The sequence below is a fragment of the Rattus norvegicus genome, chromosome X (genome assembly GCF_036323735.1).
Source record: "Rattus norvegicus strain BN/NHsdMcwi chromosome X, GRCr8, whole genome shotgun sequence".
In the NCBI taxonomy this organism is placed as follows: domain Eukaryota; kingdom Metazoa; phylum Chordata; class Mammalia; order Rodentia; family Muridae; genus Rattus; species Rattus norvegicus.
In genome coordinates, this window is record NC_086039.1 from 122,050,534 (window position 1) to 122,076,412 (window position 25,879).

The 25,879-nt window shown below is 40.1% G+C and overlaps 1 protein-coding gene across 3 annotated transcripts in view; it reads right to left on the reverse strand.

The window, feature by feature from the left end:
* Positions 1–25,879, reverse strand: part of Lamp2 (lysosomal-associated membrane protein 2) — a 49,012-nt gene that overhangs the window by 11,800 nt on the left and 11,333 nt on the right. For 2 of the 3 annotated variants that reach the window (XM_039099490.2, NM_017068.3), the window contains exons 2-8: positions 23,045–23,157; positions 21,236–21,449; positions 16,122–16,280; positions 14,633–14,832; positions 13,710–13,832; positions 7,097–7,160; positions 6,066–6,230 (exon numbers count right to left, since the gene is read on the reverse strand). In XM_039099490.2, coding sequence (XP_038955418.1) covers positions 6,066–6,230; positions 7,097–7,160; positions 13,710–13,832; positions 14,633–14,832; positions 16,122–16,280; positions 21,236–21,449; positions 23,045–23,157 — 1,038 coding nt within the window. Of the gene's footprint in view, positions 1–1,418; positions 3,721–6,065; positions 6,231–7,096; positions 7,161–13,709; positions 13,833–14,632; positions 14,833–16,121; positions 16,281–21,235; positions 21,450–23,044; positions 23,158–25,879 lie in introns of those variants that run through there. The other variant, XM_006257486.5, reaches the window with a different exon arrangement.

Genomic DNA, 25,879 nt, shown 5'->3' on the forward strand with positions numbered 1-25,879 from the left:
GTGGGTAACGTGCACGTTGTATAAGCACGAGGAGCTATGCTCACATGCCTCGCATCTACTGTGTACAGGGCAGCACTGAGGAAGGAGGAGGTCGCTGGATCCAACAAGCACTCTGGCCAGTCGGTCTAGCAGAAATAGCAAGCTACAGATGAATAAAGACCCCGTCTCAAAGAATAAGGTGGAAACCACACAAGAAAGCTAACATAGATGTGTGGCCTTTACATGCACACACAGTATACACACATGCAAGTACATGCATGTGCATACAGAAAATATTTGAAACTATTCGGTTTAACTTATGTCTGTACCAATTTAAAAGACAAGACATAATGATCACTGACAGGATTTTGGTTTCCAGGTAGAAGAAGAGATGTGAACCCAAAACAATTGAACTTTTTCTACCTAAACAAACAGATGGTAATGCTATAATCTTCAAAACAGATGAGTCTTCTAAGAATTCTTCCTGACAATATGCATGAAATGTAAAATGGTACACTGTTCACTGAATTTAAGTTTGGGTTTGAAATAAAACATGTGGCTTCTTATCAGGCTCCTTCTAAAATATTCAAAGGTGTGTTTATCATTTCTGAAATGAAAGGCATTACTCAAAGAGGTAAGAAGAATAAGCAGAATTTGAAAGCCCCCACGATCCCTAGATGAAGAAACCTGTGAGACTAACACCCTAAAGCAGTTCCGGAACTTGGCCAATGTTTCCCACATTAGCTGTGTTGAGAGCTGTGGTAACTAAGTGCAATGTCATGGCTTACCTCAGGATCTCCGGAGAAACCTGCCGGGTGAACTGCTATGCTGTCTTGCATAACATACTAATTAATATGACTGGGAAAATCCATGGCGATTGAAAATGCCAGTGTGAGCTAATCTAAGAGACAGGTTGTGTTATGGATATGAAATGCTAGCCCCAATTCAGGAATTAAGAAAAGTGTACCAAAAAGATTTACTATGAAATAAATATCCTAGATTACTATTTACCTCACTAGCTATGACTGAGATTCCACAAAAGTGCTTATGCTCGCCTGCTTACACACTCTCACACATACATATTCATTCTCATTCATTCTCTCTCTCTCTCTCTCTCTCTCTCTCTCTCTCTCTCTCTCTCTCTCTCTCTCTCTCTCTCTCCCTCTCTCTCATAAAACAGACTTGCCAAATAAAATCACACAGACCTGAAGCCTAGGCAAAGATGCATGTCTCAGGGAACCCTTATTCTGCAGTCATCCTTGTGCCACTCAAAGCTTACGAATGGGGCTATTGTTCGAGACAAGAGTAGCACACAGACAACATATATGGAAAACAATCTAATTCTATTCTTAAGCACTTCTTCTAAGGTTTTTTTTTAAATTGGCATCATGTAATATACAAAATCTTCACTTTAACCAGTGGGAAAAAATGTGAGCAAATTTCCTTAAGAAATAAAAGAATCTTTATTGATTTAGAAGCAATGTTGGGCAAACAGACAGGCAAATATCTGAGAAGAGATATCGTACATCAACTAGCACTTTAAACAGTTGAAGAGAAAACATGGAAAGTACTTACATGGACCAGTTTCTTATACAAATACTAAAGTGTGGAAAACATCCCAAACCAAATAGAGTATTACCGTCGAGAAGCAAAACCAGTAAAACAAAACAAAAATACAAAAAAAAAAATACAAAGATAGTGTGTATTGTCTATAGGAAATAATAGTGTAAATAGCAGACATAAACTGGCCCATGTAAAATACAAAAATATTTATTGAAATCAGATCTTTCTATAAAACAGTGCTTTGGAGGTATCTTAATATGAATCCAATATATGATCTAAATGTAAATTCGTTTAGAAACATTAACAGCATTAAGCCAGTGCCACCCACTTGTTCCAATTAGTCCTTTTTTAAAAGCTGTTTTGTTGATTCATGACAAATACATAAGACCTATGTTCTTAAAAGCACAATCCATTCTTTTAGAATTAACAAGCTTATGCTAAAACACAGTTAAAATGAAAAATGTATTTTAAAAATCAGATTTCTGGTTCGTTTATAACAAGTGTTTTAAGTTGGCCATGCAGTGCCCTGGTTGCTCTAGAAGTCAGTCAGGACTATGATTCTGAACGAGTAAGGTTTTCAGGCTAAGTAGACAGCAAGTTAAAGTGACACAAACTCTGTCACTCCTATATAACTCAAAAGACAGTCACAGACATAAACATGCTAACATGCAAGTGCCTATATGTGTGCATATATATCATGTATTCAACATCAGCATTTTGGAACCCAGATAGCTCTTCACTTTCTTGAGAATGAAAGGCATTTAATCTGCCCTCCCAATAACAAGAACCTTCTATATATGGTTGCAGATCAATATCTTAAGAAATATTTGCTGGGTCATACCAGTATGGACACATGTACGCATACATGTATGGAAGATGTCCTAGAAGCTGTAAGGAATACATGATGTGTTAGGCATTGGGCTGAAATAATTAACTCTCTCATAGAAGCAGTAGGTGGTGCCATCTCTGAGTACAGAACTGAATGGAAAAGTACCACAGTGAACAGTAACTAAGTTTTGATTATCACAGAACCATTTAAACATGAAAGCCAAATGAGTAAGTGTTATAGCAGTCAATGCAAACCGGAAATGAAGACCATGTTAATGAACTAAGGCAAGACCATGACTTTTGGATTAGGTGCAAGCAATTTTATGAGCGTAAGTGCACTTCATTATTTAGGACATACTAACATTTCTTCTTGAGGAAAAAAAAGGAAAAAACAAAGCACATTACCACCGACATGGAAGACTGGAAGGTTCAAGAGAAAGCTGTATTAATCTTAGTGCTGCATATAGAGGCCAATTTCCGGGTACAAAGCACTGATGCCCTCATTTGGCACTGCCTAGCAATTATCTCTAAAGCACCTAAAACCAGATTGAAATGCCCAGTTGGAATTGCCTTGTGTCTTGCAATTTAAAAGATTGAAACATCCAGTTTTTTTAAAGATTAAATAAAAAGATTAACATCTATTCTAAAATTTAGGACTTTTGTGTTTTTGTCATTTCAGTACAAATATATTCAAAAAAAACATGGGAAAAGAATTTTACTGGAAAGAGCATGATACTTCTGGGCTCTGCTCAAATCTACTGATACCTTTTTCATAGGTCAAACATGGAGCAATGCTGAAGTAGCTAAGTCAACCTGCAAACAAAAGTCACAAGAAATGCAGAACGAGCAAGTACAAATCCACTGGAGATCATGATGGTCGCAGTCAACCTCATGCAGGCAGAAGAAACCTGCTCTTTTTCCTACACTGGACGTTCTCATCAGAATTCCAGACAGTGAGACAGAACCTGTAGTCCAGATAATTTTGTCCATGCATTTTGCTATAGTAGTTTTAAACTCCTTAGTCAGGAAAACCAAAATCACACGATTCATTTGAAGTGGATCGCATTTGGGAGTCTTTGTTTTAGTTTGAGGTCTGCCATACCACCCAACCTAAGAGCAGGACTGGAACTAAATGTACCTTCAATAGTATTACATGCGAGAACTTGTACTTGCTTTATTGTTTTATAACAGAGATCACATTGGATTAGTGTTACAGAGTCTGATATCCAGCATAAGTCTTTCTTCTGCCAATTAGGTAAGCAATCACTATAACGATAATCAAGCCTGAAAGACCAGCACCAACTATAATTGGTATTAGAATGGTGTCATCATCCAGCGAACACTCCTGGGCTGTAGGTGAGAAAAAGTGTGTAACAAATAATGAGTATAATCAAAAAGAAATAGCCAGAAGTAAAAGATGTTGATTTAAAAGTCAGAAATGCTCTTATAAAATAAATTTCAAATTAGCAAAAGCAGGCATACTTTTATGATAAAGTATAGAAAGTGATGACCAGTTAAAGCTACAATCCTAAAGTGTATTTGTCCTTTCATTTGTGAGTACATATGAAGATATTTTTATGTATGAATACAGACTTTTTATAGTTCAAAGTAAACAATGTATCACGTGATATGCACACAGTGTTATACATACTTCTAAGATGGAGAATTACTTTATCATCAATGAAGAGATCTAAGCCAGCCTATGTCTATAGAACCACTTTAACCTCTAAGTGGGAGAATGTGCATCTCTGGGGAAATAGAAAACATTAGGGTATTGCTGGACTGAACTCAGGCTGGCTCTGGAGTTCATTAACAATTGGGGTCAGCAAATCTGGCTGAAGAGCTAAAATAAGATGAATAATTTTAAATGACTGGAAAAGAAGATAGTCTTTTGTGAAACATGGGAGTTACATGAAATTCAGATGTTCATATCCTTCAAGTTTTACTAGAACACAGCCACACTCATCTGCATGAACTGCCTAGGGTGGTTTCCAGGCTGCAAAGGCAGAGTTAGAGTCACAACAGAGACCGTATGACTTCAACACTTGAGAAATCACTGTCCAAACTGTCTCACAAAAAGCTTCTGTCCCTAACTTAATATACGTGATTTCAGTGGGTGGAAGAGCTAAGAAACTAGGACCGCTTACTAATTTGAGTGTGTTTACTACATGTTTTATCAATCTGGCTCAGAATAGCAGCCCAAAGGGGCTATTTTTTTCTATTTATAGCAAGTAGTCTGATCTAATAAAATCCAATCAACACTCTTCAACCTGACTGCAATTCTATTTCCTCCCTGAATACACTTAAGTATTACCTGGGTATGATATTTATAGTTACCCACAACCAAGAACCTAGTTCCATAAATAGATCATGCATTCAATATCAGTATTAAAATGTTATATATCTCTCTGGCACCCACACTTTCAAATTAGGCAAGAGCATTGGCTCATCTCGGGCCACTGCCAACGAGAGAGTGACCTGAACTGAGAATAGTACTGCAGGTGATTTTAAATTTTAAACACAAAACCGGACCTCAAACTAGGATAATAATGTAGGGGAGCTAGATGAAGATTCAAAAATAAATCTATTGTAAGATCAAAATAATTAAAGTAATAAGCAAACAAACAGAGAAAGAAATTGGATTCTGTTTTTGTTTCTTTGAAATGGGATCTCATATACCCCAGGTTAGCCTGGAAGTGACTGTTCAGCCAGGGATGACCTTGAACCCCAGATGACTGCCTTGACCACCTAAGTACTATGATTATAAGCACATGTCACTTCTGGCAAAGGAAATGGAGTCTTGAATATATTTTTAAGTTGTGATTAACCTTTCTACCCACAAGAATGGTAAAGTCTCTTTTGGACGGAGCAAGGCCAAGATGGTATTCCATAGCACTGCAAAGGCAGCCGAATCGTTCACAGCATACTCACTTTAATCATAGCATCTCTGTTTACTTATAAGCCTCTAGATTAATTTTTTGGGAAGGATGGGAACGACTGGAAAGCTCTGCTCAGCAAAGCTCTGCTCCACAAACCTCCTATTTAAGTAATTGGTTTAAAAGCATAAGTCACTTAAGGAATTTGCTGTACTTTTTTTTCTGTCATGCAAATCTTAATCTTGCAATGCCAAATCCATCTTCTATATTCATACAAATACAGTATATGAGGATTTCATTAAAACTCAAATAAAGGCCATCATTTGCCCTTCTAAAGTAGGTCTTCAAAAAGCCTTACTTGAACTAAATTATACTTGCAGATCTCCCTATGTCACTCTGGCAAGCAAGATGAATTCACGGGCTGTGAGGCTTTGCTACTACCCTGTATTTTGTGTCTTAAGCAAATTAAACCAAATTGTTTTCATATGGGTATGAAAATGTTCCCCCAAGAAGAGGGTCCAAGGCGGCAGATATAAGGTACTTAAAGCTGCTGCTCCAAGTGCCATCCCCACCCAAACAAAACCCCAGGGGAGTACCTGTTCCTGAAAAAGGATCCTTAAATACTTCAAATTATTTTCAGGTTTTCAAAAATGAAAACTGATGACCAAGTGAAGAGTTACACAATTGGTTCCAGGCTGTAAGAACTTCCCATCAGAAGCTATTTCTCTACGCTCATGTACAGAATCCCTTTAACCCAGAGGAAAAACCACCCAGAGGGAGATAGAACAATGTAGTGAATAAGGTTTCTTTGTTTCTTACCTGTAGAATACTCTCCTTTCGTCACATTAAAAGGTTGCACCTTCAGGTTAAAGGTATTTATCTGAAATGTTCGAGACACGGAAACCACCTGCTCTTTGTTGCACATATAAGAACTTCCCAGAGGAGCATCCCAGAAGCTAAGGTTGTTATTTGAAACATGGAAAGCTGCAGAGGAAAAAAGGCAGGTCAGTAACTTCTTAGTGTATCACCAGGATTCTGTCTTCATGTGTGAGGGAGGAGGACGTGTGTGTGTGTGTGTGTGTGTGTGTGCATATTTACCTAGATGTGTGCATGCATGTGGAGGGTTGGCCAGAGGACAGCCTTGAGTATTGTTCCTCAGGTGCTATCCATCTTGGTTTTGAAGACAAGGGTTTTCACTGGCTTAAAGCTTATTTTTGGATAAGCTTGCTCCAGTGATCCACCTGTCTCTGCCTCCCCAGCACTGAAATCACAAGTGCACATTGCCACATCTACCTTTTCTTTATTCAGATCTTTGTGCTCTGCCAGCACTTGAACAACTGAGCTCTCTCCCTAGCACTTCCTCAGGGCTTTTTAGTAAAGTATAAGAGTTTGGAGTCAGGCTCTGACCCCCCAAAAAACAACTGTTGCCATTACTAAGTTCACTTGTTTATTTTGTTTTCTGAGACAGGATATTGCTAAATAGCCCAAAGTGACCTAGGGCTCACTATGCAACCCAGGCTGTCCTCATATTTAGGATCTTTCTGTCTCTGCTTCCCAAGGCTGCAATCCCAGGCATTCACCACCTCATCCATGTCTCCCTAATCTTTCCATAGATGTTTCAGTAGTCTAAAATTCAGTCACTTCCTTAACAAATATCCACCATACTTTGAAAAGATGACTCTGCAAGGGATAGGACACTATAATTCTACATTAGATTTTAAGTTGTGATCAAGAAATATTTTTACACAGCATCTTCTATTTCATAAGACACAATCTGGCCATAAGCTAATTAGTATTTCTTCTCCTTCCATAAAACCCACTCTTGTCCTCCAAGCCTATGCTGTGCTTACCTGAGCCATTAGCCAAATACATGTTGACATTCACTTCCTTCAGATAGAACCGTTTTTCATTTTTCTGTTTAAAAAAAGAGCTTCTAGTTAATAACATATCACAACTATCTTTAAAAAAAAGAATTGACATCCACAGAATAGAAATCTAGTACCATTATACAGATGAGGAAAAAAACCATAAGACCTGGGCCAGCAGCATAAACTACAACTAAGTCCTGTCACTAATAGTCACAAAATTATTTTCCAATGCATTTCATTTCTAAACTCTTTGATTGCAGCAGTCAGATGTTTCTGGATATATGATAACTCATCTTCTCCTCTGTTTTATTCTTCTTGTCCCCTTCTCAGTCCTTATTATCTAGCCTAGGTCACAATGTGATCATTTTTTTATTTTGTTTTTTGTTCGTTTTGTGTTTTGCTTTTTTTTTAAGATTTATTCATTTATTATATATAAGTACACTGTAGCTGTCTTCAGATACACCAGAAGAGGGCATCGGATCTCTTTACAGATGGTTGTGAGCCACCATGTGGTTGCTGGAATTTGAACTCAGGACCTCTGGAAGAGCAGTCAGTGCTCTTAACCACTGAGCCATCTCTCCAGCCCTGTGTTTTGCTTTTTTGAGACAGGGTTACTGTGCATAGCCCTAGCTGTCCTGGAACTCAGCTCTACAAATCAGGCTGGCCTGGAACACAGAGATCCTCCTGCCTCTGCCTAAATAGGTACGTATGTACAATAGAACTTTATTCAGCTAAAACCAAGGCAGCTGAAACAAAGATATTGTGAAATGTTCAGGTAAATGGATGGAACTTGAGAACATCACCCTGAGTAAGGTAGCGAGACACAGAGAGACACACATGGTATGTACTCACTGATAAGTAGATATTAGCCATAAAGTGCAGGCTAACCATGCTACACTCCATAGACTCAAAGAACTTGGGTAATAAGGAGAGCCCAAGGGAGGATGCATGATTCTCCCCCAGAAGGAAAAACAAAATAGTCATTGGAGGTGGATGGAGAGGGAACTGGATGAGAGAAGTGGTGAGGAGGGAAACAGGCATAGCAAACAAGAGTGGGATGAGGGGAACAGTAGAGGGCTGGGACTGAGAATGGAAATATGTGGGGGCACCTCTGGGACAGGCTGGAGGCTTGAGACAGTGGAGGCTACTAATAGTCTGTGGGTGGTCCTAGCTGAGGATTCCTACCAGAGGGGGATATAGAGACTGAAGTGGCCACCTCCTATAGCCTGATGGGACTTCCAGTGGAGGGAGGGGGTCATCTATCCCCACACAGAACTTTCAATCCAAAATCTGTCCTGCCCATAAGATGTGCAGGGACAAAGATGGAGCAGAGATGGAGGGAATGACCAACCAATGACTTCCCCAACTTGAGACCCGTCCCATGTGAGAGAGTCAATCCCTGACACTATTAATGATAATCCGCTATATCAAACAGGAGCCTAGCCTATTCCCAAGAGGTTTCATGCAGCAGCAGATGAAAACGGATGCAGAAACCCACAACCAAAGATCAGTCAGAGCTCGGGAGTCTTGTGAAAGAGTGGGAGATAACACTGAGTGAGCCAGAGGGGTCAAGGACACTACAAGAAGACCTAGAGAGTCAACTAACCTGGGCCCAGGGGCTGGTTCTCACAGAGGCTGAACCACCAAGCAAAGAGCATGCATGGGCCAGACCTAGGCCCCCTACTCATTTGAAGCAGAGGTGCAGCTTGGTCTTCATGTGAGTCCCAGGACAACTGGAGCGGGGGTTGTCTCTGACTCTGTTGCCTGCCACTGGATCCCCTTCCCCTACCTGAGTTGTCTGGTTCAGCCTTAGTGGGAGCGAATAGACTTAGTCCTGCTCAGACTAGATGTCCCAGGATGAGGTGGTACCCAAGGAGGAGGGTGGTTTCCCCTTCTCTGAGGTTAAGGGGAGAGGGTAATGGGGGGGAGAATTTGTAAAGGCAGGACTGGGAAGAGAGGAGGAAGGGGAGCTATGATCGGGATGTAAAGTGAATAAAAAAATAAATTGGGGGAAAAAAGGCATGTGCCACCATGGCCAGCTCTCCATGTGATCTTTTAACCCACTCAGCTCTCTGCTTTTCACTACTGTTATCTCTCGTTTGCTCATCATCTTGATCTTTTAATACATTACCTGTGCATTTTGCTTTGTTTTCTAAATGTTGTGGTTTGGGTCTTAGACCCAAGGCCTTATTACATGCAACAGGCTTGAGGGCATCATCAGGACAATGTTTATTAAAATTTTTATTATACTTATTTTGTTTGTGTGTGTACATGCATATATTCCTGTGTGTGGAGATCTGAGGACAACTCATTGCTCTCTCCCTCAATCGTGTTGCTTCTAAGGACAAAACTCAAGTCATCATCAGGCTTGGCAGCAAGCGCCTTTACCCACTGACCCATTTTGTCAAACTTTTATCTGTCTGTCTGTCTGTCTACTAGAGGCTGGGTATCTCTCTATTATATACCCTCTTGCTGGAACTTTCTCACACTCAGAGACTCACATGCCTCTGCCTCCCAAATGCTTGGAAATTTACTATTTTACTAACATATATTTTACTTTTATTTTGAAACAGTATCTTACTGTGTAGCCTTGGATTGTCTGGAACTTACTATGTAGACTAGGCTAGCTCAACTCAGCAATCCCCCGCCACTATCTCCCAAGTGCTGGATCAAAGGCTTGCACTACCACATCCCACTAAATATGTTAATTGTATGTATTCTGTTTTGGAGCAGGGTTTTTCTGACATAGTCAGGACTGTTCTGGAGCTCACTATGTAGACCAAGCTAGCCTAGAACTCACAGAGATCTGTTTGCCTCTGCCTCCTAAGTGTGTACCACTACACCCAGCACTTTGTTATATGTATTAATAGAGTTCAGTGTGATATTCTGACACATGCATACACCACATACTAATCAAATAAAGGGTAACTGCCATTCCTCTTGCCTTAGAACTGATAATATTTTAAATTCTGAAGCCCCCTTTTCTAGATCTTCATAAAGTACAACCTAGGATACTTTGAACTGGTCATCCTATTGTAGTATGGAACATTTACTGTCCCTCTATCTAGTCTACACTCCCTACTATCTTTCTTAAGCATTTAACTGATCAGCCAGTCATTCTAACAGTCTACATGCTTAGTATACACAAAGTAACATGTCTTAAATACTCCGTAGGACTAGCAAGATGAATCGGACTTGTATCTTGCCCTCCCAGTGCTTGCAATCTGCCAGGAACACAGATATATACATAAGAAATTGAAGATATAGCTCAATGGTGGAGGGCTTGCTTAGTTAGCATTTATGAGTCCTGGAGTTGTAACCCCCTTGCTCCTTGACTTGAAAGAAAAGTATACAAATAAGTTAATCTTGTTAAAAATGAAAGTGACAAGTTAGAAATTTGACAGGAAAGAAATTATCTTCAATGAGGGAAGATGTAAAAATCATGCTAGCTGAGGGATGGGGAATTTGGGGTGGGCAGGATTTGGTTAGGAAACAAGTGGACCAAGGATATGTTCAAGAAGGCAAGAGCATAAAGCAAAGGTAGTGAGAAAAAAACATTACCTAAATAAACACCTAAATAAACTAAGTGCTAGCCGTTATTCGTTCTGTGTGTGAGACACTGGAAACTGACCCTGGCATTCTGCAGGCGTTAGACAAGCATCCTGACACTGAGCTGTATGTCCTCAGTCATTTCATTTGCTATTTTGAGACAGGGTCTCCCTAAGTTGCCCAGACTAGCACTAAACTCAAGTAGTGCAAGCTGGCTTTCTTCTCTCAACCTCCCAGGTAGCTGGAAGTAAGTATAGAGCTATGCCACAGGCCTTGACTCCAAACCCCCTATACTACCGATGTTGTTACTATGCCCAGTTTGGGATGAGTCATTCCAGCACAGAGTTGCTAAGTGACCTCCCCCACTGCTGCCAATTAGCAATCAGTGAGCTGGAATTAAAACCCAAAGTCTGGCTCCAAACATATGGACTGGTTATTTCTATGCTCTTAGACATCACAACCTACTACATGAAAGTCAGAGTAAAGGAAGGTTCATGGAGTGAAAGAAAAGCTACCAGAGCAGATTTCACCGCATGGAGGAAAGGGCTTGAGCTGCCCTTCTGTTGTTTAGATGTTACCTTGTTGGCAAAACACAATCACTGAAGATTTATGGAAAGAGCTGTGCTTTGGGAAGATTAATCTAAGGGAGATAAAGGGGGAGGTTAGGTAAGAGGCTTTTGAACAACCCAGACAAGAGAAACCACGGCTGGAAGCAGACCTGAGGCAGAGAGACTGGAATGAAATGAAGACAGAGAGAAATTTCAGCAGCAAGTGTACCAGAGGGCTTGATGTTTCCTCTTACTAAGTCCTTCCTCTGTTCAGTCAATGCCTCTGCCTGGCACTCAAGATGTGCTCCTAACTTTGTTCTAACTACATTCATATACCCAGCTGAAAACACAGCTTGCCATCATCCTCCCAGCTGGTACTGATTATGTTCCTTTATCCAGAGCCAACCTCTACTTTCCCACTTCTCCTTCCCTCTATATGTACAGATCTGACCTACCCTTGAATGCCCTCGAATGTCATCTTTTCCATTACACCTTCACCTCTCCTCCAGTCACAACTATGTTCTTCGCTTCCTCTTTGTGTGAACATCTGGCCTGGCACTAGGCATGTAGCCAGGTAGCTGCATGCTTCCTTAGCATTTGTGAGTCCCTGAATCCAACCCCAACTGAGAGAGAGAAAAAGAAAAAGAGAAGGGGAAGGAGAGCAAGAGCAAGCCTGTCCTTGACACATCAAAGACATTAAGTCTTTTTTGTTTATTTTGTAATTCACAGTGCTGGAGATGGAATTCCAGAGTGTCACACTTGCAACATGGACACTTGACAACTGAAACTCCAAGTATTTGGACATGTTTAGTGGCCAATGGGTGGTCACATACATACTATAACAAAGGATTTATTTGAATACTGGGGAAAAATATTTCTAGAATAAGAATTTAATATAGTCATTAATTACTCAATAGTCTGTGAAGAAAAAGTTATACTAGAGATAACAAGGTCAGATCTGAAATACTGTTCTGACATTTTTTGTTGTGTGTATGGTTGTGTTTTGGGGTTTTTGTTTTGTTTTGTTTTGTTTTTGAGAGAGCGCCCCACTACATAGCTCAGGCCGGCCTTGAACTCAGGATTCCCCTGTTTCACTCTTTAAGTATATACCACTTTGCTGGGCCATAGCTACTTTCTACACATCAGATGCCGAGACCATATTCCCATACCTATATATAGTAATATGAATTGAAAGCAGAAGTGGCTTTTATACAATTACCCACTACTTCTGCACAAGAACAGAAGAGTGGTGGCTCCCTATTTCCCTCACCTACAACTATTTCCTACTCTTCTTTCCCATTTGCTACTATTGTACACATAGATCTAATCACACAAAATTAAGACTAGTAATTGCTTCTGAAATGCTAGAAATTAGGGTCCCCAATTACTAATAAATGGTTGTAAGAAGTAGAACAAGTATATCTAACTTCTTACAGTTCAGCTCTTAATATAAGCATGAGCAAAAGAAACTTGAATGCTGGCACTGCAAAAGATCCTAATTTAATGAATCGATGTATGAACTTACACATAGAAACAAGGGAGCTGTCCCTCAGATTCTCAGAGGACTAGTAACCAAGACCCACTACAGACACCAAAATCTAGGAAGTCCAAGTCCCCCTTTCAAAGTGCTGTACTATTTGCTTACCATGTGGGTCCTGTATACTCTCAGTCATCCCCAAATTACTTATAATCCTTAAATATAAATGTGTAAAAGAAAGTGTATTGTTTATATTTTAATAACAGAAACAAAACCCGGGCATGTTCATAGTAAATGTATTTTTTTGGTTTTGGATGGAGATCAATTGCAGGATTTTGTGCATTCTAAGCAAGAATGTTTGCCACAGACAGTGAACTTGAGACATTTTTACCTAATACTAATTCAAGGTTGGTTTAATCTGTGTATGCAGGACCTAGAGAAACAGACAGCTAACAATGCTTATTTAATGCTAGCTATTACTAGTACAGACACTACTATAAAGAATGTTAATGGGGCTAAAGAGATGACTTAGCAATTGGGAGCACTGGTGGCTCTTCAAGGACCCAGGTTCAATTCCCCACACCCACATGGCAGCTCACAGCTCTCTGTGATTCCATGGCATGTGGCACCTTCACTCACAAATACATATAGGCAAAACACCAATGTACATAATAAATGTATCTTTATAAGAAGAATATAACTATAAAATATGTAAAATTTTGTGTTAGCATGAGAATTGTCTAATAAGAGAAAATAGTATAAAAACTATACTTAGTTTTCTTTTTATGTGAGTTCATTCGTGTTTCTACACTGAAGTACATATAATAGTACAATAGCCACTTTCTATAATTATTAATACAAGAGCCCAGCCCATAGATAGTCCAGCTGACTCAGAGATGAGCAGGGATAAGTAAACCGAATATCACCCCGCCCCCACCCTGGCATACACCTACCACTCTGGAGACTTGCAGGGGCACTTCTCAGAGAAAGAACTTAGCTTTAGCAAACAGTCAGTACTCACCACAGCAAAGATAAAGTCGAGATACTTAATTTGGCTGTTGTTCAGCCTAAGTTGAGCTGTTTGGGGCTGACAGCTGCCGGTGAAGTTGGTTATGGCAGGGTTGATGTTAAAAATGAAAGGCACCTTCAGGAGAATAAAGAAGGAAGGTGCAGATTAACTGTAAAAGTCAACACCAAAGCCCATTACACTGATAAAACCAAAGTACAGCACAACCTCTTTTAATGTAGACTGCTTGTTGTCTTTTAATGTAGAATGCTTGTTGTCTTACTTTCAAGAAAACTTGACACAAGCCTTCAAGCTATGACTCAGCCGACTTCAACAACAACAATAAGAAGAGGGAAGTTTCCTCAGTAATGAGCCAAAATGAAAACACATTTTTTTTTTTTTTTTTAGAGCACAAGAACCATCTGTCTGGCTTGTTTCAATCATAGAAAAATGGGATTTGTTCACTGGCGCGCCCTCTGCTGTCCGAATGAGGTATTGCAACTCGACAAGTACTTGGGCCTAACTCCTCTGTCTGACTCATCAAATAGCCTTGCACCAACCTACAGTGTGGTTCAAACAAGAGGCTGAATAGGCTACAGTTTGATTTTTCACTTTTGGCAGTGTTGGAATGGTACCCAAACCTTGTGCATGGGATGCAAGTGCTCTACCCCTGAACTTTACTCCATCTCTAACTTAACTACATATGCTGAGCCTCTACTGAAGGCTTATAAAATCTAAGCTTGTAAAGAAGTCTTTAAATAAATTGGCAGGTTCTCTGCTGGCCAAGATGCCTTGATGGTGATATTAACTATTCACGGATATCGTCTTTCCAAACTATTCAAAACTCAACACAAACTGTGCATTTAAACTTGAGTCAGTCTAGTTCTTAAGTGCATGGTACGCTATACATTACAAAAAAAGGTTTCACTAAACCCTACCTTCTCCTCGGTGATGTTCAGCTGCAGCCCCATGGTAGCCAGCAGACAGGTAGCATTGCCATTAGAAATGGTGTAGTTTCCAACCGTTGGAGTTGGAACGGGTATTGAAGTTGGAGTGAGTGTCGTAGTAGGCGATGGCACGGTGGTGTGAATGATGGGTGCTACAGTGGTAGCAGTTTTGTCCTCCTTACACACTTGTTCTAAAACAAAGGACAAAATAAGCTAGGGTGATCTTGCTTTACTGGGCCAGGGAAGAGAACAAACTACTTCTCCAAGTCAGGTTCTCACAGTCCAAGAGGGTTAATTAGGGCAAAAGAAGACCTTGGTGGTATATTTTTAAAGTGGATGAAGCAGAGGTTCCTAAAGTACTGTTTAATAGACAGATAATTTCTTATGAGTTATAACCAGAGTAAACAAACTCAAAACATATCAAAAGTTATAGCTACTCAAGTAAAGCCACATACTCTTCTTTCTTGCACTCGCAAAGGTCTTTATTTCAAAGAATTTCACCTGTCTCTGATCTGATGAGAAATTCAGAGCCAAGTCTAAAAACAACGCCCCCCTCCTCCAAGCTAAAAAGTCTTTTTCCTTCAAACACAACAACCACTGTGAAGAAGTGCTTACTAAAACTAGCTTGGAAATCGTTGAAGGGTTTAAATTCAAAGGAACCTTTTATTTCTATCACTCCTATAGTAGGTTATGGGAATTAAAATTCCTTCTTAGGAAGTATTAGTAGTTTTCTAGTAATGAATGTGAAATTTTACATTTTCATTAAATGGTTCACTGGGGGCCTCTAGTGCATACAATCATTCTCTTAATATCTCTCTCTCTCTCTCTCTCTCTCTCTCTCACACACACACACACACACACACACACACACACACACACACATACTGCATACTACAAACAAAACGTTTCCATGCATCATAAGCTTTCAACTGAAATTATCACTAAAAATGGCTATCACTTTAAGCCTATGCTTTGATCCTAGTTCACATCTTTGATCCCAGGATGCAGAGGCACAGGCAGGTGGATCTCTGACATGTGAGGCCAGCCTGATCTACAGAGCGAGTTCTGGATGGCCAAGACTACATAGAGAAACCCTGTCTTGCGAAAAAGAAAAAGAAAAAGAAAAAAGAAAGAAAGAAGAGAAAAAGAAAAATAACTTTAAAAATATTTAGTCTGCACCTTAAGAAATGTTCTCAGACGATGATCTCAATGAATGGTACCTGATGTAATCTGCCCTTAAAATAAGAGCCACATATATAAATTTATACTTTACGGTCTCATGGTTTTTGGTCAGGAACTGGGGAAAAATGTGTTTAATGCCAGCACTAGGGAAGCAGAAGCAGGCAGATCTCTGGGAGTTCGAGGCCAGCCTGGTCTACAGAGTTACAGGACAGCCTGGGTTGTTTCATGGAGAAATACTGTCAAAAAAAAAAGAAAGAAACAAACAAACAAACAAACAAACAAACAAAAACAAACTCACCATGTTTACTCACTGTACCATTTTGGACAAAAGCTTGCAGGTGAATGCCCCAATAGTGCTGAACAACAGGACTCAGGTTGAAAGTTAAAACACTACTGCACTTAAAGATGACACCCAATGGAAGCTGGGATCCCACAGGAATGATAACAGTAAGGATTCCTATGAAACAAGGTGAACAATGGCATTTCCAGGAAGACATGAGAAACTGCTAATATATTTACATTAACATAAATACAGCCTTTCTTTCCTTCTAGGCCTTGCCATGCCAAAAGTAATAAACTGTGGAGCATTGACAGGAATGACAAATTCACTGTGACTGGAACTGTAGGCATAGGGAAGACAAAACATGAGGGTTACAAAAAAAATCAGAAAGCAGTGACTGGACGGATAACTTCGTGGTATAGCACGCCGGCAGCTATACCAGAATAAGCACATTCAGTTCTTGGCACCCATTTAGTGGCCAAAAATCCCTGTAACTCCAGTCTCATGGGGATGTCACACCTCTCTGGCTTCTGTGGACAGTAGGCATACACATGATGCATAGACATATGTGCAGGCAAAACACCCATACACATAAAATAAAAGTTAAAATAATAAAAATCATTTTTTAAAAAGGTGTATGTAGGTGGTGGTCCTCTGAAACTTCTCACATCTAAGGACAGTATGCGCTGGGTTGACAATGGAGGACTTGCTTCTGTTTTTCACTATATCTGTTGCTATTGTTATTGTTTTGGGTGCATGGACACTCGCGTGCATGCTGGTTATCAAGAGTACATATGTGGGGGACGGGGACAGAGGATAAACTGCAGGAGATGCTTCTCTCCTTCTTCACAGGTTCCGGACAGCCAAACTCAGGTTGTCAGACTTGACAGCAAATACTCCTACACACAAAGTGATCATGTTCTCCCTCCCCCAATCCCTCCCTGACCCTCCCCACTCCTTACCCACCCAATTTCAAGATCCTTCCCCTTCCTACACCCTTGCTCTCAAAATAACCATGAGCGTAGCAATGAAATTTGAAACAAAGAAGACAAAAAGTGTCAAAACAAAAGGTGTACACACAACAACAACAGCAACAAGAACAACATAGCATAAGGGAGTCCATTTTTGCTGGAGAAAAAAGATCTCCTTTATCAGCAGGTACCAATCTTAGGAGTGGGCCTTAGGAAATAAGACCTAATTTATTTTAAGGAATGTTAACAAATATGCAGCCATAGGCAGAGAAAAACTCTGACCCTAACTTTTAATTAGCAGTGGAAACAGAAGGCCAATGGGCTACTTAGGTGAACAGTGACGGGCAGGAAGAAGAAAGCCAGGGTTAAGTTCAAAACGCCTTTCTACAGTAAACAGATGGGACTGTAAGAAAGGCGGAGTGCTGAGAATGCAGCTCAGTGAGTAGAGTACTGGCCTACAAGCATGTCAGAGGCCCTAGGTTCAATACTCAGCACCCCATAAAATGAGGCGGTAGAACCACATGAGCCAGCACTGAAGTAGCTGCTGCTCCCGAGACAGAGAGGCTGGAGGACTGGGACTTCAAGCTCATTCTTGGATTCAGCTAGCTAGAGTCCCACCTGAGCTACATTAGAAATGATAGAGCCTTCCTCTTTCTGGGACTAGTGAGGTGATTCAGAGACAGGCCTGGTGACTGTGTCCCAGTCTGGCACTGGTGACACATGCCTTTAATCCCAGCATTCTGGAGACAGAGGCAGGCGGATCTCAGTGAGTTTGAGGCCAACTTGGTCTACAAAGTAAGCTCCTGGACAGCCATGGCTGTTACACAGAGAAATTGTCTCAAAAAAAGTAATAAATAAAAATGTAAAACAAATGATTCCATTTCAGGAAATCTTCAGGTAAAAAGTTATGCCACTGTGAACAGAATTTTTACTGGAATGCCTATAGTGAAACTCCAAAATACTGAAATCATGTAGACCTAAGTGGCTTGGTCTCTTGGAGAAGCAGAACAGAATGTATTCATGATCCTTAACACAGGCCTTCTATGCGGCTCCATCATGTAACAAGGCAGCCACTTAGTGCTGTCTTGGCACCCCCTAACGGACAGATGAGGTTTGGGGAATTTTTCAATTTGAATGTTTTCCTAAGATTGTCTCCTTGTTATCAAAAAGGAACAGATGTGAACTTGCTATATAAAGACAGACCTCAAAAAACAATGAGCGGAAGTCAGAAGTTGTGGCGCGTGCCTTTAATTCCAATACTCAGGAAGCAGAGGCAGATGGATCTCTGAGTCTGAGGCCAGCCCTACTCTACTACATAGCTGAGTTCCAGGCAAACCAAAGCTACTTGGTGAGCTCTGTTTCAAAAACAAAACAACGAAAAAGATGATAGAAAAAAAACAGCTTCTAAACATTTTAGGATTATACTATGAAACTATATTAAAAAAGTTAAAACAATTACAGACAGGAATATTACACTCGGAAGTTATAAGGCTGGTTGCCTCTAGCAGGCAGGGAGGAAAATGGAGCCAAGGAGTACCTCAAATTTATCAGAAAAGTTTTCCTTTTTTAAATAATAAAGCAGCCATTGTAAAATTACATTTATTAGTCTAGGCATACTCCTTTAATCTCAGCACCCAGGAGACAGAAACTAGCAGATCTCTGTAAATTGAAAACCAATCTGGTCTACATAGGGAATTCCAGGATAGCCAGGGCTATACAATGAGACTCAAAATTCAAAAAAAAAAGAGTTGGGGTAATAATCTCTATAGGTCTGCAGTATTACTCTGAGTTTTTTATATATATTTAATCATGAAAACATTTTTTTCAGTAGCAGCTTCAAAGACACTTCAATTATTAAATGACTAAAAATTAGTATTTCAGGGCTGTGGTAGCACATGCCTTTAATCCCAGCACTCAGAAGGCAGAAGCAGTAGGATCTCTGTGAGTTGAAAGTGTGTCTGGTCTAGAGTGAGTCCGAGTCAGCAAAGGCTACACAAAGAAAACCTGTCTTGAAAAAGAGACAAATCAAAACAAAACAAAGCGAAAGCAGCATTTCAAAATACTAAATTATTTCAAAGACAATTCCCTGAAGTGCACGTAAGGAAAGTATTTTAAATTCCAAAGTTTTGATAAAATATTATACAGAAGACAGTCACAGAAAAAGTCAACCACTTGTTTAAAATAAAGAAGAGGAAGGGGGTTAGCATGTTAGTGATTTTATCTAACTTGTCTGACCAAAGCCATCTTCTTTTAACAGCTGCCCATGTGGTTGAGGGATGAGTTACATCATCTCCTGATTATTATAACAGACTTTGAAGCTGGCTTCTCTGCTTGTAGTCTCCTCACTTCCAAATTAATCCAGCAGTATATTCTCTGGAAACCATTCTCTCTGCTTTGCTTATATCATTTTCTGGCTTAGAAAAGCCTACCACAGTTTCCCTAGTGCCTACCTTCATCATGCTAAAAGCCCTTTCTTGGCTTCCCAGGCCCCTATAATGAGGTCCACTGCACTGAGCCAACTGGCTTTTTGCCTCCTGCTACACAGACAGCCTGGATTTTAATCAGGCAACTGTCCAATGACTGCTGTGCGTCCTCTGTCGCCCCCTGGTGGAAGCATCCTGCTCTAATCCTTCCACTTATAGCCCACCATTAGCCAGCTGCTCAGGATCAAGCACTTCTACCCCTCTATCATAAACTGATTCCTCACTGTTCCCAATCCCTCGTCTCTCTCTGCTCCTCATCAGGACCCCTGTGAGACCACTCAGAGACCCACAGGTGCAAGTACAGAATGCATCTTACATTCTGAATTTACTGTGTGCCTTTTGTTGTTGTTGTTGAGAGGGAGGATCTAGCACTTTCCTCACAGGGTCGCAAAGGATTTATAAGCTGTCTACCCACTTAAACAGAAAATACGAACAAAGAAAATTCAGAGTGGGCTAAATGTTCTTCATATCACTTGGGAACACAATTAAGCTTTGTCTCCCTCAGTGATTTCTAAACTTGAAAGTCAAGGACAAATCTTCTAGTAGCTAAAGATAATACAACCATGCCCTAGCCAAAGATAAATATCTAAAAATAGCCAATAACCTCTTGCCTCGGTTCTCCTGTCAAAATAAGAGATTAGTAGAATTAAAATTTGAGTTTGATTTTTGAGTAGACCAGAATGGTCTTGAACTCAAGAGATCCATGGCTTTAAAGTATGATTTTTCCATCCACAAGTCCAAAGGTGGTAATAACCCCAGATCTTGGCACCTGTCAGTGCTTCTGCAATCAGAATGGCACGTTATGTGTAAGAGAGCTAAGTACTCCAGACACCCTGCTAATCTAACATCACTGATGCGGTTGAAAAGGGAGAGAATCACATCCCTAATAAAATCAGCATCACGAACTGAGCATGACGGTGTATAAACACCAAGGATCTCGATCCTCAATGGCGCTGATGGGGAGTACACATTCGGGTCAGCCTGACAAAAAAACCCTTAAATTCCCTACCATACACACTTTCAGAATATTCAAATGCATAATTGTTGAAGAATGACAAGACTGGCCTAATCATCTAAGTTGTTGTTGAAGTTGTTCTTTGATGTCTCAAAATAGCAAACGTTTAGTTACTTTATCATTTACTTTGCAAGTAAAGGTTCATCTTAATAGTAAAAGCATTTGAAGGTGAGGTATTTCTTCTACATTACTGAACATGTACACTTTCAATTAGTAAAGAGTTTTCTCACTCAACATTTGTTGAGGACCCACTACCGAATAGATAACAACAGTTAAGTGTTGGAAGTCGCCATCTCTGGGAACTTATTTCAAACACTAGCTCTTCACTCACTCACTAAATTTAGAGTGAGCCTTTGGGGAAGTCACCAAGCCTCATTCCCTTTATTTACTTCCCAGGGTTGCTATAAACTGTATACTCAGTAAAATACTGTGTGTGACAATCAGAGTACTTTATGGTATAGAGTAAAAGAGTCCAGACAAGACACTCAATATCACTTTGTGTCCAACACTAGTCTATGCATGGATTCAGGCTGAAATGAAAATGAGGACTTGATTTTTCACTCTTATTAGGATGGCAGATAGGCATAATAATCATTATTTTAGTTGACACTTTTTGTTACTAATGAAAGCAAGAGAATATGAAACAAATCCAATTAAGGTTACCTTTAGGTACAGCACCAGGAAATGTTTTGGTATCATTAGTGTTGTAAGAAAGCGTGATGTTGTTAATAAAATACTGAGATGCTTCCTTGGTGAAATTCACAGCCCAAGAGAGAGTGGATCCATATTGTATCATTATTTTGGCACCATTCTTATCATCGCCACAACTGCTTCCATTGTATGTCACCTTGTCAGGCACTGTAATGGTTACAGTTTCCTAAAAGATAAAGAAAGTTTAGGAGTGGGTAAGAACAAAACAGACATCAGTAAGCCCACCCCTGGAGAACTGAGTTAGGTGTACCACTTTTAGCTAAATCACACTTTCCCCTTAGCCAAGAGGCTCTTTGCTTGGTGTGCTATGAGAGCCAATCTCAGATTCCTTAGCTGCAGACCAGTTCTCTGGGCAAGAAAACTTGCCTGGACTCTTTAGCTGTTTGTTCATTTCAGCAGAGCTGGGGAGAGAATCCAGGGTCTCATGCACAATGGACAAGAGTTCTACCAATGAGCAAGTTCTCAGCTTGTAGACTTTTTTTTTTTAAAGTCATGTTATAAATAGGGCTTTAACAAAAGGAAAATAAGGTAAAAAGACCAAAAAGACCAACAAAAAGGTAGATACAGCCAACTACTTCTTAGAAGTTGGGAGCTTGACAGATGGCATTGGTTAAGAGCACTGGTTACCCATCTGGAGGACCTGAGTTGCATTTATAGAACCCACATTGTAGACTCACAATGGTAACTCTAGTTCCAGGGGACGCTATACCCTTTTCTGCCCTCCTCTGACACCAGGCACACAAATGGTGCACAAGCACACAGAAAAAAAAATTACACCCACACAACCTATATACACATAAAAAACTTTAAAACAATTTTTTATAGTATATTCTATTATTACAAAAGTAGTTGTAACTAAAATATGATGAAGTCTTTCCTCATTTGCATATTACCATCTCCAAGGAAAACTCCAAAGAATCAATGAATTCAAAGTATCCCCTCCAATCTTAAACAAAATACTTGTAAGAGTCTAATCCTTTTATAGTAAGTGTTAGGCCAATTAACATAAGATCTTATTTGTATGCAGTATAAAAGGTAAAAAAGTAGGGGCTGGAGAGATGGCTCAGAGGTTAAGAGCACTGACTGCTCTTCCAGAGGTCCTGAGTTCAATTCCCAGCAACCACATGGTGGCTCACATCTGTAATGAGATCTGATGCCCTCTTCTGGACTGCAGGCATACATGCAGGCAGAACACTGAATACATAATAAATCTTTGTTTAAAAAGGTAAAAAATTAAAGTGAAAAAAAAGTCTAAATGTCAAGCTAGCCATGGTAGCACACACCTTTAATCTCAGCACTTAGGAGGCAGAGGCATGTGGATCTGAGTTTCAGGACAGCCAGGGCCACACAGAGACCCTATCTGGGATGGTGGGACACAGACCAAAAAAGGCTAAATGTAAATAAATCCCTGATAGGAAACTCAAGACAAATATGGGACTGGAAGTAGTACAGTGCTTACCTAGCACCTACTAGACCCTGGGTTCAAACCCCAGTACCATCACCACATACCAAAAAACCTGCTTACTCAAGTGGACTAGAAAAACTGCTCCCTGGTTAACAGCATCAGCTGCTCTTCCAGAGGATTGCCAGCACCAACATAGCAGCTCACTGTCAACTGTACTTCCAGTTCCACAGGACTGAATCTCCTCTACTGACCTCTCAGGGCAGTGTATGCATATGGTGCACAGACCCCAATTCAGGCAAAACACCATAAACATAAAAACCAAACAAACCTTTAAAAAGGCAAATATGTTTACTTACATTGACTTTTAGAGCTTCATATGTTATTGTGAAATTCATCTCCCATTCTGCATAAAGGCAAGTACCCTTTGAATCTGTCAAATTAAGTTTCAATGCATCGGACCGAACTGCTCCTAAATTAAAAAACAAAAGTACAATATAAGATAAAATAAATCCTAGCCATGGCTGAAGTTCAACCAGCTCTAAAATAAAACATGTATGTTTAAGTAGATGGTTATCTTGGTGCTATTTCTTTGTAGTTTTTAACAGGCTACTAGTAATACACGTAGAATTTTCTCTTCTGAAAATTGGTGAGTAGATCCTTGATGCTTAGGGAATGGCAGAAACTAGTGACATCTGGTCCCGACATTCATTCGTGCCTTGTTAGTTCTGTTTTAGACATTACAGTTGTCTTCTTGCTGCTCTTATGTGGTTTTGCAGTGCTGTGAACCAAAGGCAGGGCCCCATACATCTGGCAAGGACTCCACTGCGCTGCATCCAGTGCTTTCTTTAGTTTTTGAAGTAACTAAGGTGGGGCAAGTTTGGAAGGTGCATTAAACTCCTGCTTCTCTCAACCCAGTCAGTGAAACTTCCTCTGCAATGACGATAAATCACATGGCTTACATTCTTACGCAAAATTCTGTTGCCAAGTGTATGACCTAGGACACATAGAGATCTTGCCAAATCATTTTATTCTGATGTGATCAGGTTTAGCTTTTCGAAACACATGTATCACAATACCAGAGAAGCAACATCTCAAAGGGCTGTTACAGCCTAGATCCATAAGAAAAGTCAATCTTCATAACTTTCTCATTAAAATTTAACTGAGTGAAAAGTTTGAACCTTTCTCATGGACCCACAATCACTTCCTCAAATCTCAACCTATGCCTTCTGTAAATGGAGAAATTTTCATGCAGAAATGCTTTGGCACTTTTCATCTAATCAACTCTTAATCTTCTGTTCCTTAAAGGTTGCTGAAACATTGCCTATTAAACTCGAGCCCCTAAAGCTTCCTATTTTAAGGAGAAGGGGGAAATAGGCCAGCAACTACACCTACAACATAAATAACGAGCAGCCTTCTGAGAATTGTCCTGCCTGTCTGATACATCACCCAAGGGGAAGCCGCTTCCTGTTAAGATTGCTGCGCACCCTTTAATGCTATCCAAGCAAGGCAGTATCATGTACAGGCAAGGACACGCTATCAGACTAAAGAGAAAACTCCTAAGAGGAATACCAAGCAGCATGCCTCAGCAACAGCTTCCAAGCTGTACACAAAAGGCTACCTTTCATGCTCCGGAGACCTAGCTGCCTTAGCAAGCCCCAACACAATGCTGAAGCTTGGAGTGGCAGACAGTGACTAAGTATTGGCAAAGATGCATTTCGGAAAGACCTTGTATGATGCACATAGGTTTTTGTCACCGTTCTTTTCTTCGTGGACATGAAATGGAGCTGTCAAGCAGATCCAAGTCTACTGGAGAGTGCTGCTGAGGACTGAAACTTACGATTCCTAATGGGCTGGAGTTTTGCTGCACCTGTGCTGGATCTCAAAGCTTGGCAGAAAGTCCCCAGCTTGTATCCCTGGTATAAAGACTACTTAGTCATGATAAATTATCTTTTTAATATGTTATTGCATTCAATTTCTTATGGTTTTAAGAGTTTTGTATCTATATTCATACAGGATTGAATATACATCTCTCTTTTGCTGTAGTCTTTAGAAATTGAAAGTTGAATCGTGGCTACAAGAAGCTGGGCAGAGTAGATGACAAGGGATGGAGAAATGCCAATCAAGAGAGATTAAGTTACAGATAGGACATTTAGGAGTAAGCATCCCTGATATGTTTCAACAGCAACACATTGCACAGGACAGCAGCAGTGTACTGCACACTTCAAAAAGAAAGGATTTTCAAAGCTTTCACAAAAAGAAACGAGCAACACCAGGGATCAATGTTTAGTTTGATTCTTTAAAATTAGACAATATTCATATGCATCCAAAAAATTATACCTCATTTATTGTATATAATTTTATGTTTTATGTGTTATTTAAAATCATTTTAAAAATAAAGGATACTCTTCTTCTATGCAAACCACTCAAAACTATTATGAAAGTAACTGAGAAGCCAGCCATAATGGTTTATTACAACCCCAGCATCCAGAATACTGAGGCATGGGATTCGGAAAGCTTAGGCATGGGGCGGCAGAGATGGCTGAGTGGGTAAGAGCACTTGTTTCTGCAAAGGATGGAGGTTTGATTCCCAGTAACCACATGGCAGCTCACAATTGTCTAAAACTCTATTTCCAGGGAATCTCATATCCTCTTTTGGCTTCTATGTGTACTAGGCACCCACATGGTGCACAAACATACATTCATGCAAAATACTGATGCACTTAAAAAATAAATCTAAAATACTTGAATGAAAGAAAAAGAGGGGGGATGCAAGCTGGGCTGGAGAGACAACTCAGTGGTTAAGAGTACTAGATGCGGGGTTGGGGATTTAGCCCAGTGGTAGAGCGCTTGCCTAGCAAGCGCAAGGCCCTGGGTTCGGTCCCCAGCTCCGAAAAAAAGAAAAGAAAAAAAAAAAGAGTACTAGATGCTAGTCCAGAGGACCTGAGATTGATTCCCAGCACCACATAGTGGCTCACAACCAACATTACCTCCAGTTCTAGGAGATCTCATCTCCTCTTCTGATCTAGGCTGGCACTGGAAACACATGTGGTCACAGATATACATGCAGGCAAAATACCCATGCACATAAAATTAAAATAAATATTTAAAAAGACGATAAGGTAGGTAAAAAGCTACCCTAAGCTCATCTCAAAAGAAGGTATCTCAAGTCAGGTGGATCTCTATGAGCTTGA